General features: G+C 37.8%; 2 protein-coding genes across 4 annotated transcripts; one reads left to right on the top strand and one right to left on the bottom strand.

Annotated features, from left to right (window-relative positions):
- The first annotated feature begins 584 nt into the window (after positions 1-584).
- On the top strand, positions 585-5,143 carry LOC131944878 (uncharacterized protein DDB_G0283357). Its single transcript, XM_059305755.1, has 7 exons — positions 585-1,888; positions 2,063-2,127; positions 2,311-2,396; positions 2,930-2,985; positions 3,421-3,449; positions 4,047-4,114; positions 4,289-5,143. Exons 1-7 carry the CDS (start codon positions 702-704, stop codon positions 4,394-4,396), a joined length of 1,599 nt encoding a protein of 532 aa, XP_059161738.1. The 5' UTR covers positions 585-701; the 3' UTR covers positions 4,397-5,143.
- Positions 5,144-8,745: 3,602 nt separating this feature from the next.
- LOC131944820 (serine protease 1-like) lies at positions 8,746-14,836 on the bottom strand. Of its 3 annotated transcripts, XM_059305641.1 has the most exons (10): positions 14,684-14,836; positions 14,245-14,283; positions 13,750-13,795; positions 13,211-13,237; positions 12,191-12,383; positions 11,833-11,875; positions 10,951-11,068; positions 10,068-10,229; positions 9,205-9,341; positions 8,746-8,967 (listed from the first exon to the last, which is right to left on the bottom strand). In XM_059305641.1, the coding sequence occupies exons 2-10, from the start codon at positions 14,245-14,247 to the stop codon at positions 8,803-8,805; spliced, it is 894 nt and encodes a 297-aa protein (XP_059161624.1). In that variant the 5' UTR covers positions 14,248-14,283; positions 14,684-14,836; the 3' UTR covers positions 8,746-8,802. The 3 variants fall into 3 exon arrangements, with proteins under 3 accessions (XP_059161624.1, XP_059161623.1, XP_059161625.1); XM_059305640.1 differs by lacking the exon at positions 13,211-13,237 and having other exon boundaries at positions 13,723-13,795; XM_059305642.1 differs by lacking the exon at positions 13,211-13,237 and having other exon boundaries at positions 13,723-13,795; positions 14,688-14,817.
- Between the last annotated feature and the right edge of the window lie 285 nt (positions 14,837-15,121).

Genomic DNA, 15,121 nt, shown 5'->3' with positions numbered 1-15,121 from the left:
AGGCTAATAGTACAAAACGGATGATACGATTCATAAAATGGTTTGAACAAATCATAAAGAAAAAGGCTCAGCTTGGTTGATAGATCTATCTGTAAAAAATGTATTAGATCTACTATATGGGCCTTTTATTTCTAATAGACTTATAATATCTAGATCTATTTGTTTTCAGTTCCGTTTATGTCTACTTTATGTAAGAAAATATAAGAAAAAAATTCTTTAAAGAGTTAAATGTATTTATTCATTATGAGCCTTATATTTTTTTAAGCATGCTTAGTCCGTTCTATTAGATCTTGATCTAGTAGAGAAACGGGTGTGGGTGGGGGTATTATTTTGAACATTAGTTTCTGCGAATAGACGTGATATTTGAGCCACTTTGTAGTTTGCATTAGAGTATTTAAAATACCAAATTACTATGCCAAACAAAAGATTAAGTTTTATTTTAAGTGATGTATTTTAATTCTTTGTTTGTTTGCTGTTTTTCAAAAATATTTTCTAACTTTGGTACGTTTAGCGTAACGATGGAATTTAAAACTAAATTTTAAAATAGAATAAAAGAAATCAGTCACTGCTATTATCTGGCAGTACTGTAGCAGTAGTCTACTGCAGTAAGTAAAAAATACGGATTTCGCAGTAATGTTTACAGTCTGTTAAATTTGTAAACAAGTTGTAAAGTCCACTGGCACGGAGTCAGTTTAACACTTATGCATAACAACTTAATTAGCTTTGGTCAACAAAGCCAAAACATTTACGGAAATGAGCAAGATACGTGGCAGCAAAGACAAGAAGAAACCTATTTCACTGGTAATGGAAGCATCAGCGGAATTCAGCCGCACAACAATCAAACTCAAAAATATTTTACCAATCAGTCATCCAATGCTGCTGCCTCTTATATGCCTATGGGATTCAGTTCACCTCAAATCCCAAACCCAACTTCCGTAGTTAACTCATTTCCCACATGTGTCACCAACTTCAAAGGGCTTGCAAATAATAACGTTATGCCTAGTCCTAGTCCAAGTGTGAACAGTACGCCAGCTGTTGGGCTAGCAACAATGGGAGCCTCAATACTTTCTCAGTTTTTATCAAACATTCAACTACAACAATTAGGAATAGGTGCAAATGTTTTACAAGATAATAATAATAAGTCTTTTTTTAAACTAAATCCGACTCAGCCAAGTCCAAGTGATTGTGATAGCAATTATTATAGTTTTCCAAATGAATCTTACATGACAAATTCTGCCACCAGTATGACTGTTGGAACATCTGGTGGAATTTCTGGTATGGGAAGTAATGGGAATACAAATAACATTGATGTTATGAATGTAGGAAGTGCTATGAATAGCGGAAACTCTTTAAGAACAAATGTGGGAAATAGTGTCTGTGATTCCATTGGAAGTGTGAATGGATCTAATACTAATACTATCAATTCTTATAATAGCAGCAATGGCTGTTTAGGAAATACAGCAGAAAATTTCAGTTCCACAAGTGCATTTGGTAGTTACACTTCTGAAAATAATGTTGGAAGTAACAATGCGATACATTGTGGAACTTCTCAAAATGCATCAACTGCTGGAATGGGATCCAACAGAAATTCTCAGAATGCTTTTCTTGACAAATATGAAAGTGTAAATAGTAGCAGAAAAAGGATATATGATGCAGCCTCTAACTCTAACCATTATAAAGGAACAGAGGTGTATTATCAAAGCTCCCCTTCCAGTGAAAAATTTGAAAATGATCCAAGTGAATTAAATCATAATCATTCTGTCTATTTAAGTCCACAGAACTTTGATCAGTGGGTATTATTAAAGAAAAAACTCCATAAAAGTGATGATGAATTAGCACAATATTTATTTAGTTTGCATAACAAGGGCTGCTTTCAGTGTACAAACAGGTAATGATGTAAATTAATAAGCTCAGAGTTTAAAAAAAAATGTTTTTTACAATTTACTGTTAAAGATAATAGATATTGTATGCTAAGTAGTATTCTCATGCTTCACTAAAGTAAATTTTTTACTTTTTATCAGCTAACTCAGCTGTGCAATATTATAATTTTTTACTTTTATAGACATGAAGAAAAAAGTTACAGTAGACCAAAACAAAGGTTTTTCAAGAATGACTACACTTGCATAGGTATTTCATAATATTAGCTGTCACTCTTGTTTGTTTTTTAATCATCATTTTACTTGGTATTAAAAACTGCATACATTCATTCATTCTATTAATATAAATACTCAATTTAAAATTTTGCATAATTTGTGAAAAATGTTATTTATTGACCCATGTTGCTACCATTGAAATTTTAAAAATGTTTAGATGAAGAGGTTGTCAAGACAGCATTAACAGAAGAAGAGGAAGAAATGAAAAAATGTATGGGGTTCTCAGGTTTCAAAACAACAAAGGTACTTATGAAAAAAAAAATTTAAATAATGATGTATTCACTGTATCATGAAAAAAAATTCTACAGTGTCAGATAGACAAAAAGAAAACTTTATTAACTTTTTAAGCTTGGAATTATTTTCATGTTTGACTGGAATTATTTATTTTCACTTAATTTTTTTCAGTACCTATGCTGAAAAATGACTCATAACTTTTTACCCGTTGATTTAAAACCCACACATCACTGATATAAATTAATCACAATTGAATATGCCCTACATACTAATATTAATTTTAAGAAATTATTTATTGTACTTGTGCAAAGATGATCACTTAGTTTTAAAGAATAAAAAATAAAGAATTATTTTTTTTAGAGGAAATTAATGATAAGAATTATTTTACTTGTGTTCTTATTCAAAATTACACCTGAGAGCGTCTCTATGGTATGGCAAGTCTTACCGACCACTGAGAGTGTGGTTACAAACTTAAAGTATTAATCTTTCCTCTTAAACTTCTTTCTTCAATTTTTTTGCTAATTCTTTACCTTTCATTTAAGGGATCCAGAGTCCAAGACAATTGTTACAACAGTGTTTGTTCTGTAGGTTTACCCAGGTAAGAGAAATTGTTTATGTGGAGTTAAATTGTTACATCATACTTTTTTTTTAATTTTCTGCCCCTGGTAGGTTCTGTAGAATTAAAATGCACATAATACTTTTATTTATTTATTTGCTCTTTGTCATTTTCAAAAAGCTCCAGTTAGTAATGTATTACTTCTGAAGGCATTAGCAGTTTTGTCCATAATTTTAAACATTATTTGCTAGGTGACTGGGTAACATTAGAAAAAAATGTTCATTCTCCTTCTCTTGTATTCTTAATATAACACCTAGAAATTCTTATCCACTTCACAACGATTTTACTTTATAACTCTTTCTCTAGCTTGTAAAACTCCATATTTTTATAGAACTACTTATTAAATACATAATTATTTTGTTCTGAGTTAATTTGACTTGATGAATAATAATTTGTTGCATCTTAAAATTTCCTCAGACCTGAAGACAGAAAAGCTGATACTGATTGTGAGTAAAATGATTTTTTTATTCAATTTTTATAGAATTCTTTACAACTTGACATTCTTGGTCTGTAGAAATATGTAATTTTGAAAAGTGAACTTTAAATGTCGAGAACTTTACTCATGATAGCTAAATATTACAAAAATGGTAAGCATTATGAGTTTTTGTTTTCTAGTTTAATTTCTTTAGCTGTTGTGTAAGTAAATAGGGACCTTCGGTATTGTTTTCATTTTAAGATCATCATGAACAGTTTTTCTTATAAAAAGCTAGTTAAAAAAATATCCTCTTTTTGTCATGTGGTCATAGAACTTTTAAGGTAAAGTAGTGTGGGGTATATTAGGATGAGGTTTTTTTCTATACAAATTATTATTTATAACCATTAAAGTTACTGTGAATTAATTACCTGTTGAGGAGTTGTTGTTGATGTTGTTTTTATGTATACTAAACACAAGCACTGCCTTTTAAATGTGTTCTTTTTGTATGCATGTTAAATGTTTTGTGTTTTAAGTTGCTTATAATTGCTTATAATTATATGACATTATTTTAAAAAATTTCTTCCTAATTTTTGAGCTAAAAATTTCTATTTTGTTTTTGCCTCTTAAGCTAAAAGTTTAACATTAGAAGAGAAAAGAATAATATTAGCTAAAGGTGGATTCTGTGTCTTTGCAAAGGTCAGTAACATTTGTGCTTAATTTTATTCATTATGTATAATACTCTTTTTTTTTTTTCTGTGTTATAGTCCAAAGTTTTAAGATTTGTATGTCCACTTTTTGTTTATGTTTTATATTTTTGTGTTACAGTCCAAAGTTTTAAGATCTGTATCTTGTATTCTGTATGTCCTACAGGCCTCTGGTTTTCTTCCAAATAAATTAGAATCTTACTCCACCACATGTGCATCAACCAGAGAACGAAGTTCAACAAGTTCTGGTGTACTTGTATACAAACACAGATGATATTATACAGTTGATAAGACATTGTCAGGCTACTCAATTATTGGTGCTACTCTCTTTGGTGCAATAATATATTTTAAATTGTCAACATTAAGTTTTATTTTAATTATTTTTGGTGAGTTGTTTTTAAGGTTGCAAAAGTTTTTGATTTTTTAAAAGTTGACAGAAAAGCAAAATTTTAATTGACTGTGACTCTTTTATGAATCCACATAAAAGAAGTTAAGCTTAAACGTATATATATATATTTATAATATTGTGAATGGGAAAGCTTGTATTGGAGCACACAGGATTAAAAACTAGCATACACCATGACCTTTTTTTTTAAGTGCTATTTTGTCACAGAAATATGTTCTTTGTGATTTGAAGTCAAACTTGTCATTGAAATATGTGATCTAGGAACAAAACCTACTTCTATCTCCATGATTTTTAAGAAAATTATTAATGTTTTATTATCAAATGTGTTAGACTTTTTCATCTGATAAAAAAGTAGCACTTTTATAAAAAAAATCTTTTGGTTTCTTACCATTATTTTTATGCAACTGCAGCCAGTTAAATTTTGATTTACTTTAGTGTAATTTTTATTAAATTTTGCACATATCAGCTAAGCATTTTTATCTTTTACTGTTTAATTTTTTCTCACACTTTTCAAAAACTCATTTTAAAAATTTGTTTTCATTTTGTTAAAAAAAAAAATTGATTTGTATTACATGTAAACGTGTGCACCATGGGTTCTTGTCTGGTACAGCTATAAATTGGCCAGCTATGGTATAACTGCTGCCAAGTTGGCCAGCTATGATATAACTGCCGTCAAGTTGGCCAGCTATGATATAACTGCTGTCAAGTTGGCCAGCTATGATATAGCTGCTGCCAAGTTAGCCAGCTATGATATAACTGCTGCCAAGTTGGCCAGCTATGATATAACTGCCGCCAAGTTAGCCAGCTATGATATAACTGCTGTCAAGTTAGCCAGCTATGATATAACTGCTGTCAAGTTAGCCAGCTATGATATAACTGCTGCCAAGTTGGCCAGCTATGATATAACTGCTGCCAAGTTAGCCAGCTATGATATAACTGCTGCCAAGTTGGCCAGCTATGATATAACTGCTGCCAAGTTGGGCAGCTATGATATAACTGCTGCCAAGTTGGCCAGTTATGATATTACTGCTGCCAAGTTGGCCAGCTATGATATAACTGCTGCCAAGTTAGCCAGCTATGATATAACTGCTGCCAAGTTGGCCAGCTATGGTATAACTGCTGCCAAGTTGGCCAGCTATGATATAACTGCTGTCAAGTTAGCCAGCTATGATATAACTGCTGTCAAGTTAGCCAGCTATGATATAACTGCTGCCAAGTTAGCCAGCTATGATATAACTGCTGCCAAGTTGGCCAGCTATGATATAACTGCCGCCAAGTTAGCCAGCTATGATATAACTGCTGTCAAGTTAGCCAGCTATGATATAACTGCTGTCAAGTTAGCCAGCTATGATATAACTGCTGCCAAGTTGGCCAGCTATGATATAACTGCTGCCAAGTTGGGCAGCTATGATATAACTGCTGCCAAGTTGGCCAGCTATGATATAACTCACCTGCCAAGTTGGCCAGCTATGATATAACTGCTGCCAAGTTGGGCAGCTATGATATAACTGCTGCCAAGTTGGCCAGCTATGATATAACTCACCTGCCAAGTTGGCCAGCTATGATATAACTGCTGCCAAGTTGGCCAGCTATGATATAACTACTACCAAGTTGGCCAGCTATGATATAACTGCTGCCAAGTTGGCCAGCTATGATATAACTGCTGCCAAGTTGGGCAGCTATGATATAACTGCTGCCAAGTTGGCCAGCTATGATATAACTCACCTGCCAAGTTGGCCAGCTATGATATAACTGCTGCCAAGTTGGCCAGCTATGATATAACTGCTGCCAAGTTGGCCAGCTATGATATAACTGCTGCCAAGTTGGCCAGCTATGATATAACTGCTGCCAAGTTGGGCAGCTATGATATAACTGCTGCCAAGTTGGCCAGCTATGATATAACTGCTGCCAAGTTGGGCAGCTATGATATAACTGCTGCCAAGTTGGCCAGCTATGATATAACTGCTGCCAAGTTGGCCAGCTATGATATAACTGCTGCCAAGTTGGCCAGCTATGATATAACTGCTGCCAAGTTGGCCAGCTATGATATAACTGCTGCCAAGTTGGCCAGCTATGATATAACTGCTGCCAAGTTGGCCAGCTATGATATAACTGCTGTCAAGTTAGCCAGCTATGATATAACTGCTGCCAAGTTGGCCAGCTATGATATAACTGCTGCCAAGTTGGCCAGCTATGATATAACTGCTGCCAGGTTTGCCAGCTATGATATAACTGCTGCCAAGTTGGCCAGCTATGATATAACTCACCTGCCAAGTTGGCCAGCTATGATATAACTGCTGCCAAGTTGGCCAGCTATGATATAACTGCTGCCAAGTTTGCCAGCTATGATATAACTGCTGCCAAGTTGGCCAGCTATGATATAACTCACCTGCCAAGTTGGCCAGCTATGATATAACTGCTGCCAAGATGGCCAGCTATGATATAACTGCCGCCAAGTTGGCCAGCTATGATATAACTCACCTGCCAAGTTGGCCAGCTATGATATAACTGCTGCCAAGTTGGCCAGCTATGATATAACTCACCTGCCAAGTTGGGCAGCTATGATATAACTGCTGCCAAGATGGCCAGCTATGATATAACTGCCGCCAAGTTGGCCAGCTATGATATAACTCACCTGCCAAGTTGGCCAGCTATGATATAACTGCTGCCAAGATGGCCAGCTATGATATAACTGCCGCCAAGTTGGCCAGCTATGATATAACTCACCTGCCAAGTTGGCCAGCTATGATATAACTGCTGCCAAGTTGGCCAGCTATGATATAACTCACCTGCCAAGTTGGGCAGCTATGATATAACTGCTGCCAAGATGGCCAGCTATGATATAACTGCCGCCAAGTTGGCCAGCTATGATATAACTCACCTGCCAAGTTGGCCAGCTATGATATAACTGCTGCCAAGTTGGCCAGCTATGATATAACTGCTGCCAAGTTGGCCAGCTATGATATAACTCACCTGCCAAGTTGGCCAGCTATGATATAACTGCTGCCAAGTTGGCCAGCTATGATATAACTCACCTGCCAAGTTGGCCAGCTATGATATAACTGCTGCCAAGTTGGCCAGCTATGATATAACTCACCTGCCAAGTTGGCCAGCTATGATATAACTGCTGCCAAGTTGGCCAGCTATGATATAACTACTACCAAGTTGGCCAGCTATGATATAACTGCTGCCAAGTTGGCCAGCTATGATATAACTGCTGCCAAGTTGGGCAGCTATGATATAACTGCTGCCAAGTTGGCCAGCTATGATATAACTCACCTGCCAAGTTGGCCAGCTATGATATAACTGCTGCCAAGTTGGCCAGCTATGATATAACTGCTGCCAAGTTGGCCAGCTATGATATAACTGCTGCCAAGTTGGCCAGCTATGATATAACTGCAGCCAAGTTGGCCAGCTATGATATAACTGCTGCCAAGTTGGCCAGCTATGATATAACTCACCTGCCAAGTTGGCCAGCTATGATATAACTGCTGCCAAGTTGGCCAGCTATGATATAACTGCTGCCAAGTTGGCCAGCTATGATATAACTGCTGCCAAGATGGCCAGCTATGATATAACTGCCGCCAAGTTGGCCAGCTATGATATAACTCACCTGCCAAGTTGGCCAGCTATGATATAACTGCTGCCAAGTTGGCCAGCTATGATATAACTGCTGCCAAGTTGGCCAGCTATGATATAACTCACCTGCCAAGTTGGGCAGCTATGATATAACTGCTGCCAAGTTGGCCAGCTATGATATAACTCACCTGCCAAGTTGGCCAGCTATGATATAACTGCTGCCAAGTTGGCCAGCTATGATATAACTGCTGCCAAGTTGGCCAGCTATGATATAACTGCTGCCAAGTTGGCCAGCTATGATATAACTCACCTGCCAAGTTGGCCAGCTATGATATAACTCACCTGCCAAGTTGGCCAGCTATGATATAACTCACCTGCCAAGTTGGCCAGCTATAACACAGCATCAGAGTTTAGTTTTTAGGCCTAGGGCAACTATCAAATAATAAATTTTAAAAAAAATGTCCTACCAATGTTGCCTAAAGTTTCTGTTCACATTTCACATCAAATAATTTCACTTCACACTGTTGCAAATTGAACCAACAGGATGACAACATTTTAAAGTAACAAGTTTGTGCAGCAGTTACATTTATTTCTGTTTGAACTTATGAGAAAAGTATAAATAGGTTTTATTTTCTAAAAACTATTTGCAAAATTTATTGTACACAAGGAAAGAACTAGTTTGTTGGGTGGACAAGTTAGTTGAATGTTGTCATCACTGATTTTATCCATGGGATATAGGAGTGGATCTTGGTGAAGACGGCTGGATAGTTCTCAGGGTGGTGTTTGCTGTTGAATGAGACAATCCCAGCTAGGGCGTAGTTGTTTCCCTTTTTACAGGCCAGAGGACTTCCACTGTCACCCTGAACAAAAATAGTGGGAAGTGGTACAGTACATACATAACATACATACTGCTGGTACGTAGTACATACATAACATACATACTGCTGGTATGTATTACATACATACTGCTGGTACGTGGTACATATGACATGTATACTGCTGATTCGTAGTACATACATACTGCTGGTATGTATTACGTGCTTACTGCTAGTACATATGACATTACATCTCGCTGGTACATATTACATACAACTTACCTGACACACCCCTACACCCATGTTGATGTGTCCAGCACAGATTCTATTGTCCATTGACTTCCTGTATGTTAAGTTGCAAACTGCCGGCTCTAAGACGGGGATCTCTATCTGTCTGGCATGACTAGATGGGCCTTGATCTGGTTAGAGTAATGGGGGGGGGGGGGGTCGGGATGGGTAGATGTTTAAGTAATGAGGTTTTGGGTTGGTAGATGTTGAAGCATGTGATGTCCTGGTTGGACAGTAGACATAAACTCGATTTTTTTTTGTTTCACTGTTCTAATACTAAAATTAAATTGACATCCTGTTTTAAATTTTCATTGTATATACTTATACTTATAACGTCACATAAAACACAAAGTCCGCTATTGAACTTGAAACTTGGCATTGCATCCGCCTTTACATAGTCTATAACCATAAAATTAGCACTGGCAGCCTTGAAACTAGTTACTTGGAAACACGTGCAAATGCGTGAAGTTTAAACGTGAGCTCACCTTTAGTGGTGCACCCCCAACCTTTGGTGACACAGACCTGACCAGGTTGTGTGAAGTTTAAGCTCACCTTTAGTGGTGCACCACCAACCTTTGGTGACACAGACCTGACCAGGTTGTGTGAAGTTTAAGCTCACCTTTAGTGGTGCATCCCCAACCTTTGGTGACACAGACCTGACCAGGTTGTGTGAAGTTTAAGCTCACCTTTAGTGGTGCATCCCCAACCTTTGGTGACACAGACCTGACCAGGTTGTGTGAAGTTTAAACGTGAGCTCATCTTTAGTGGTGCACCCCCAGCTCACCTTTAGTGGTGCACCCCCAGCCTTTGGTGACACAGACCTGAACAGGTTGTGTGAAGTTTAAACGTGAGCTCACCTTTAGTGGTGCACCCCCAGCCTTTGGTGACACAGACCTGACCAGGTTGAGGGAAGGAGCTGTCTTCTTCTGATGGCAGTGGTATGCTCCTGATGTTGGAGTATCTGCCACTGGCGGGCACAGCCTTCGATAGCTTCACCAAAGCGATGTCATTGCTGAACTCTATTGGATTCGTGTATATATATATATATATATATATATATATATATATATATATATATATATATATATATATATATATATATTATATATATATATATATATATATATATATATATATATATATATATGCGTGTGAGTGTGTGTGTATGTATGTTGGCTAATTTTGGCGATTTCCGACTAATTCAAATGTTGCCTACTCAACTTTATGCGTGGTTTTTTAAACAGACGTGTTGCATATACAACCACTACAATAGTATTGTTACCTGTGCGATTGATAAGGGGGTGGATAATGATTTGTTACCTGTGCGATTGATAAGGGGGTGGATAATGATTTGTTACCTGTGCGATTGATGTGGGGGTGGATAATGATTTGTTACCTGTGCGATTGATGAGGGGTGGGGGGATAATGATTTGTTACCTGTGCGATTGATGTGGGGGTGGATAATGATTTGTTACCTGTGCGATTGATGAGGGGGTGGATAATGATTTGTTACCTGTGCGATTGATGAGGGGTGGGTAATGATTTGTTACCTGTGCGATTGATGAGGGGGTGGATAATGATTTGTTACCTGTGCGATTGATGAGGGGGTGGATAATGATTTGTTACCTGTGCGATTGATGTGGGGGTGGATAATGATTTGTTACCTGTGCGATTGATGAGGGGGTGGATAATGATTTGTTACCTGTGCGATTGATGAGAATGTGGATAATGATTTGTTACCTGTGCGATTGATGTGGGGGTGGATAATGATTCTCTCGACTTTCACCTCCCAGACTCTGAGCCGATCGCTATCGATCACTTTCCCGACAAGATTGAAGAATCGATCACCGAATGACGGCTAAAAGATTGAAGACAAAGCGTTTCAGTTAGACCTGTAAACTACAATTCCCCCTCCCCCTTCCTATTACGTTTACCCCCTGTAAATGTCAGTCATGATTATTACCTCACCCTGCCACCCCCACCCCCCCTTCCAGAGAACATATTGTACATGTTCCCGACAGAGTGAAAAACTCGGGATGCTGTAAGTTGCCTGAAATAGGCTGACACTGAACAAATCGGATTTTGTATTTTCCCTAAGCATTCTAAGACTGCCTAGCAGAGGAACCGGGTAAAAATTGAATCAAGTTATTTTTCCGTAACTCTAGCCCCAACAGTAATGGGATTGGGGGGGGGGGTGTGATATCTCAATCTTTTTGGCAATATAGGGAAGGTGTGTGTGGGGGGGGGGGGGGTATTGATAAGGGCGTAATCTCCTTTCCCCCCCCCCCCTGTTAGACACAGTTGAGTGGGGATGGGGGCGGGGAAAATCAAATAAGAAACGTTTTAGGGAAAATTGATAGAAAAAAATTAAGCAAAAACTATCTTCATTTTTTATATCCGCGTAGGTTTATCACTTTAACGTTGACAGCGTAAGTTTTCTGATACTAAATGGTTTTGTCAGATCTTTCTTCTTCGTTCTTAATTTTTAGTGTTGGGAGGGATCGAGCCTTATCTGCCCGAGGGTTCGAACTCGACACCTCTCATGGAAGTGAATAGTTCTGTTAGAATGGTAGCCTAAGAGGGGGGGGGGGGGGGGCTTCCACTGCCGACAGACTTGCCTACCTTGTACCTCACAGATCCCAGACTGGCTTTCCATCTCCAGTTGCTGGTGTAGTTTGTTTAAAAAAAGGAATAGGAAAATAATTATCATAACATGTTTAACATAAGGCAAATACGGGTATGTGTATTATTTATTTAAAACGTGTAGATCCTATGCATGTATATATGAATGATATGCTGTGTGTATGCATGTATGTGTAGATACACAATGTGTCGTTTATTTTGATATAATTATATGTATGCTTGGATGTATGTGTAGATAAAGATTGTATAAAAGTTATATAAAAGGCATATATAAGTCTGTATGCGTATCTGTTTGCATTGTTCGTGTTGTTGCAGGATATGACGTCACATGACGTACCTGTCCTCAAAACAATGTCCAGCAGACACGAGCCACTGGTCAGAGATGAGGACACCCCCACAGGTGGCGTATCTCTTGCCGAGGGGGAGAAGACCAAACAGTCGGCTCGTGACTATCTCCCCTTTTAGTAGGACCAGCCATGGCCACTGGCCCCGCTTGAATTCTTGGCCACCGATGGCCCTCTCGTTGCGATCTGGAGAGTGTTGAGATCGATGTATCAATAGTAATCAGACAACAGCCCACGTCAATAGTAAACAGACAACAACACACATCAATAGTAATCAGACAACAGCCACAATCAATTGTAAACAGACAACAGCACACATCAATAGTAAGTAGACAACAGCCCACATCAATTGTAAACAGACAACAACAAACATCAATAGTAAACAGACAACAGCCCACATCAATTGTAAACAGACAACAGCACACATCAATAGTAAGCAGACAACAGCCCACATCAGTAGTAAGTAGACAACACACATCAATAGTAAGTAGACAACAACATACATCAATAGTAAGTAGACAACAACACACATCAATAGTAAACAGACAACAGCACACATCAGTAGTAAGTAGACAACACACATCAATAGTAAACAGACAACAGCCCACATCAATTGTAAACAGACAACAGCCCACATCAATTGTAAACAGACAACAGCCCACATCAATTGTAAACAGACAACAGCCCACATCAATTGTAAACAGACAACAGCCCACGCGCTAAAATCGGCCAAGACGTTTAGAAAAGCATCTCTTTGCTAAATTAAATAAAACCATGTCTTTAATATTGATGCTGTTTGTGTCTGTTTAAATACTTTGAATTCTGGGTTATGTATTTTACCATCCTATCTAGGTTATGTATCAGTACTATGCCATGTATTAGTACCATGTCATTACCATGACCATGAGCATGAGCATTGATTTTAGAAGTTCCCTTTTAACTTCGCAAATAAAACAAAATAATTAAATTATAGTTTGCACACATACACACACACATCCGGCGAACAGACTTACTAGAAGCGTGTACATTGATGACTGCTCTAACCACCACACACACACACACGTATACACACACACATCCGGCGAACAGACTTACTGGAAGCGTGTACATTGATGACTGCCCCAACCACCACACACATACATACACACACATACACACACATCCGGTGAACAGACTTACTGGAAGCGTGTACATTGATGACTGCTCCAACCACCACACACACATACACACACACACACACACATACACATACACACACATACACATACACACACATCCGGTGAACAGACTTACTGGAAGCGTGTACATTGATGACTGCTCCAACCACCACACACACACATACACACACACATACACACACACACATACACACACACATACACACACACATACACACACATCCGGCGAACAGACTTACTGGAAGCGTGTACATTGATGACTGCCCCAACCACCACACACACACATACACACACATACACACACATACACACACACACAGACACACACATCCGGTGAACAGACTTACTGGAAGCGTGTACATTGATGACTGCACCAACCACCACAAAGACGGCAGTAAACAAAGCTGTTGATGTTTTCACCTAAAAATAAATTGATGAGAATATCTGGATGGTGTGAGGAGAATATCAGCAACTGGGTGGTGTCAGGCGCTGTTTATTGAAGTCAACAACTGTCGGATGTCAAAATCTTGGTCACGCTTGACTAATTTAAGTCAAGTTGTAACTAAATCTTGGACACGCAAGACTAATTTAAGTTGTAACAAAATCTTGTACAAACTTGACCAAGTTAAATTGTAACAAGCTTTTGGTCACTCTGGACCAAGGTAAAGACAATCCCGCTAAGGGAGAGAAGTGAGAGATGAACTAAAAAATAGCCTGCCCTTTTCATAAGTAGATTTTTCAAGTCTGGCCAACTTTTACAAATCAAAAACTGTTTAAGTGTGTACAACAATTTGCATTTAAATAAGTACATCAATTGTAAAAGGATTGCAACAAACTTTAAAAAACAAAAAAAATGCAATAAAACTCACCATCTTAATGAAGTCGGTGGAAAACGGTGGGCAAGTTTTCTGTTTGAGAAAAGAATGTACTAAGTACCAGTTAAAATATTTTATATGTGAAACAAACAAAAATGTCTACATTGATAACCGTCAATAAAGCAGTGGTTTATTAAAAGTTTATTTGATCAAAAGCTATCCCATGGCCCTGCATCCAAGGATCATCTTTATACGGTCGGCATGGAATGGGTTCATTATCAAAACGGTATACCCTAATGCAGACCACGTGGTAGGAATTATTTATTAAAATGTAATATTGATAGCTTGTTAACTAAAATTCAAAGTAAGAAAACACAATCACATAGTTAGAAATGTAAAGAAAAATCCACTTGAGAAGTGTTTATTTTAAACAAATATTCGTCCGTAATTAATTTTTAAAAAATGATAAAATTAGGCCTAGTCTAATACATACTAACACTTGTAAAAGGGCTGCCTCTATCAAAGTAACCTCAATCTGGTGACAATAGCTGTAGTCAGTGTGAAAATTATTTTTTGTAAACTTGCTGCTACAGTTACTTCCCTTAGTTCCCCGGACCTAGCCACTTAAAGAGTAAAGTACTACAACGTTATTCAAAATATTTCATTTTTTTTTTAGACTGTCGCACTCATTAACACGTTCTCGTGAGATCATGAAGGGGTGGGTGGGGTCAGGAATGAATTGAGCAATAAATGCGCATTTTTTCGAGTTAATTCATGATGAGGACTAGTAAACAAAGAAAAGTGGATGAGAGGGGGGGGGGGTAAGATGACGAAACGTAGGCCAGTTCATAAAAAATATCAGATCACTGGAATTCATTCAAAATGTGACAGAATCAAAAGAATAGGATCGTGTACCATTGTATGAAATGCC

The sequence above is a fragment of the Physella acuta genome, unplaced genomic scaffold, assembly GCF_028476545.2.
Source record: "Physella acuta isolate Inbredline_101_S28 unplaced genomic scaffold, ASM2847654v3 ptg000511l, whole genome shotgun sequence".
Lineage (NCBI taxonomy): Eukaryota > Metazoa > Mollusca > Gastropoda > Physidae > Physella > Physella acuta.
Note: the sequence above shows the minus strand (reverse complement) of the source record. Positions and strands in the feature narration are given on the sequence as shown.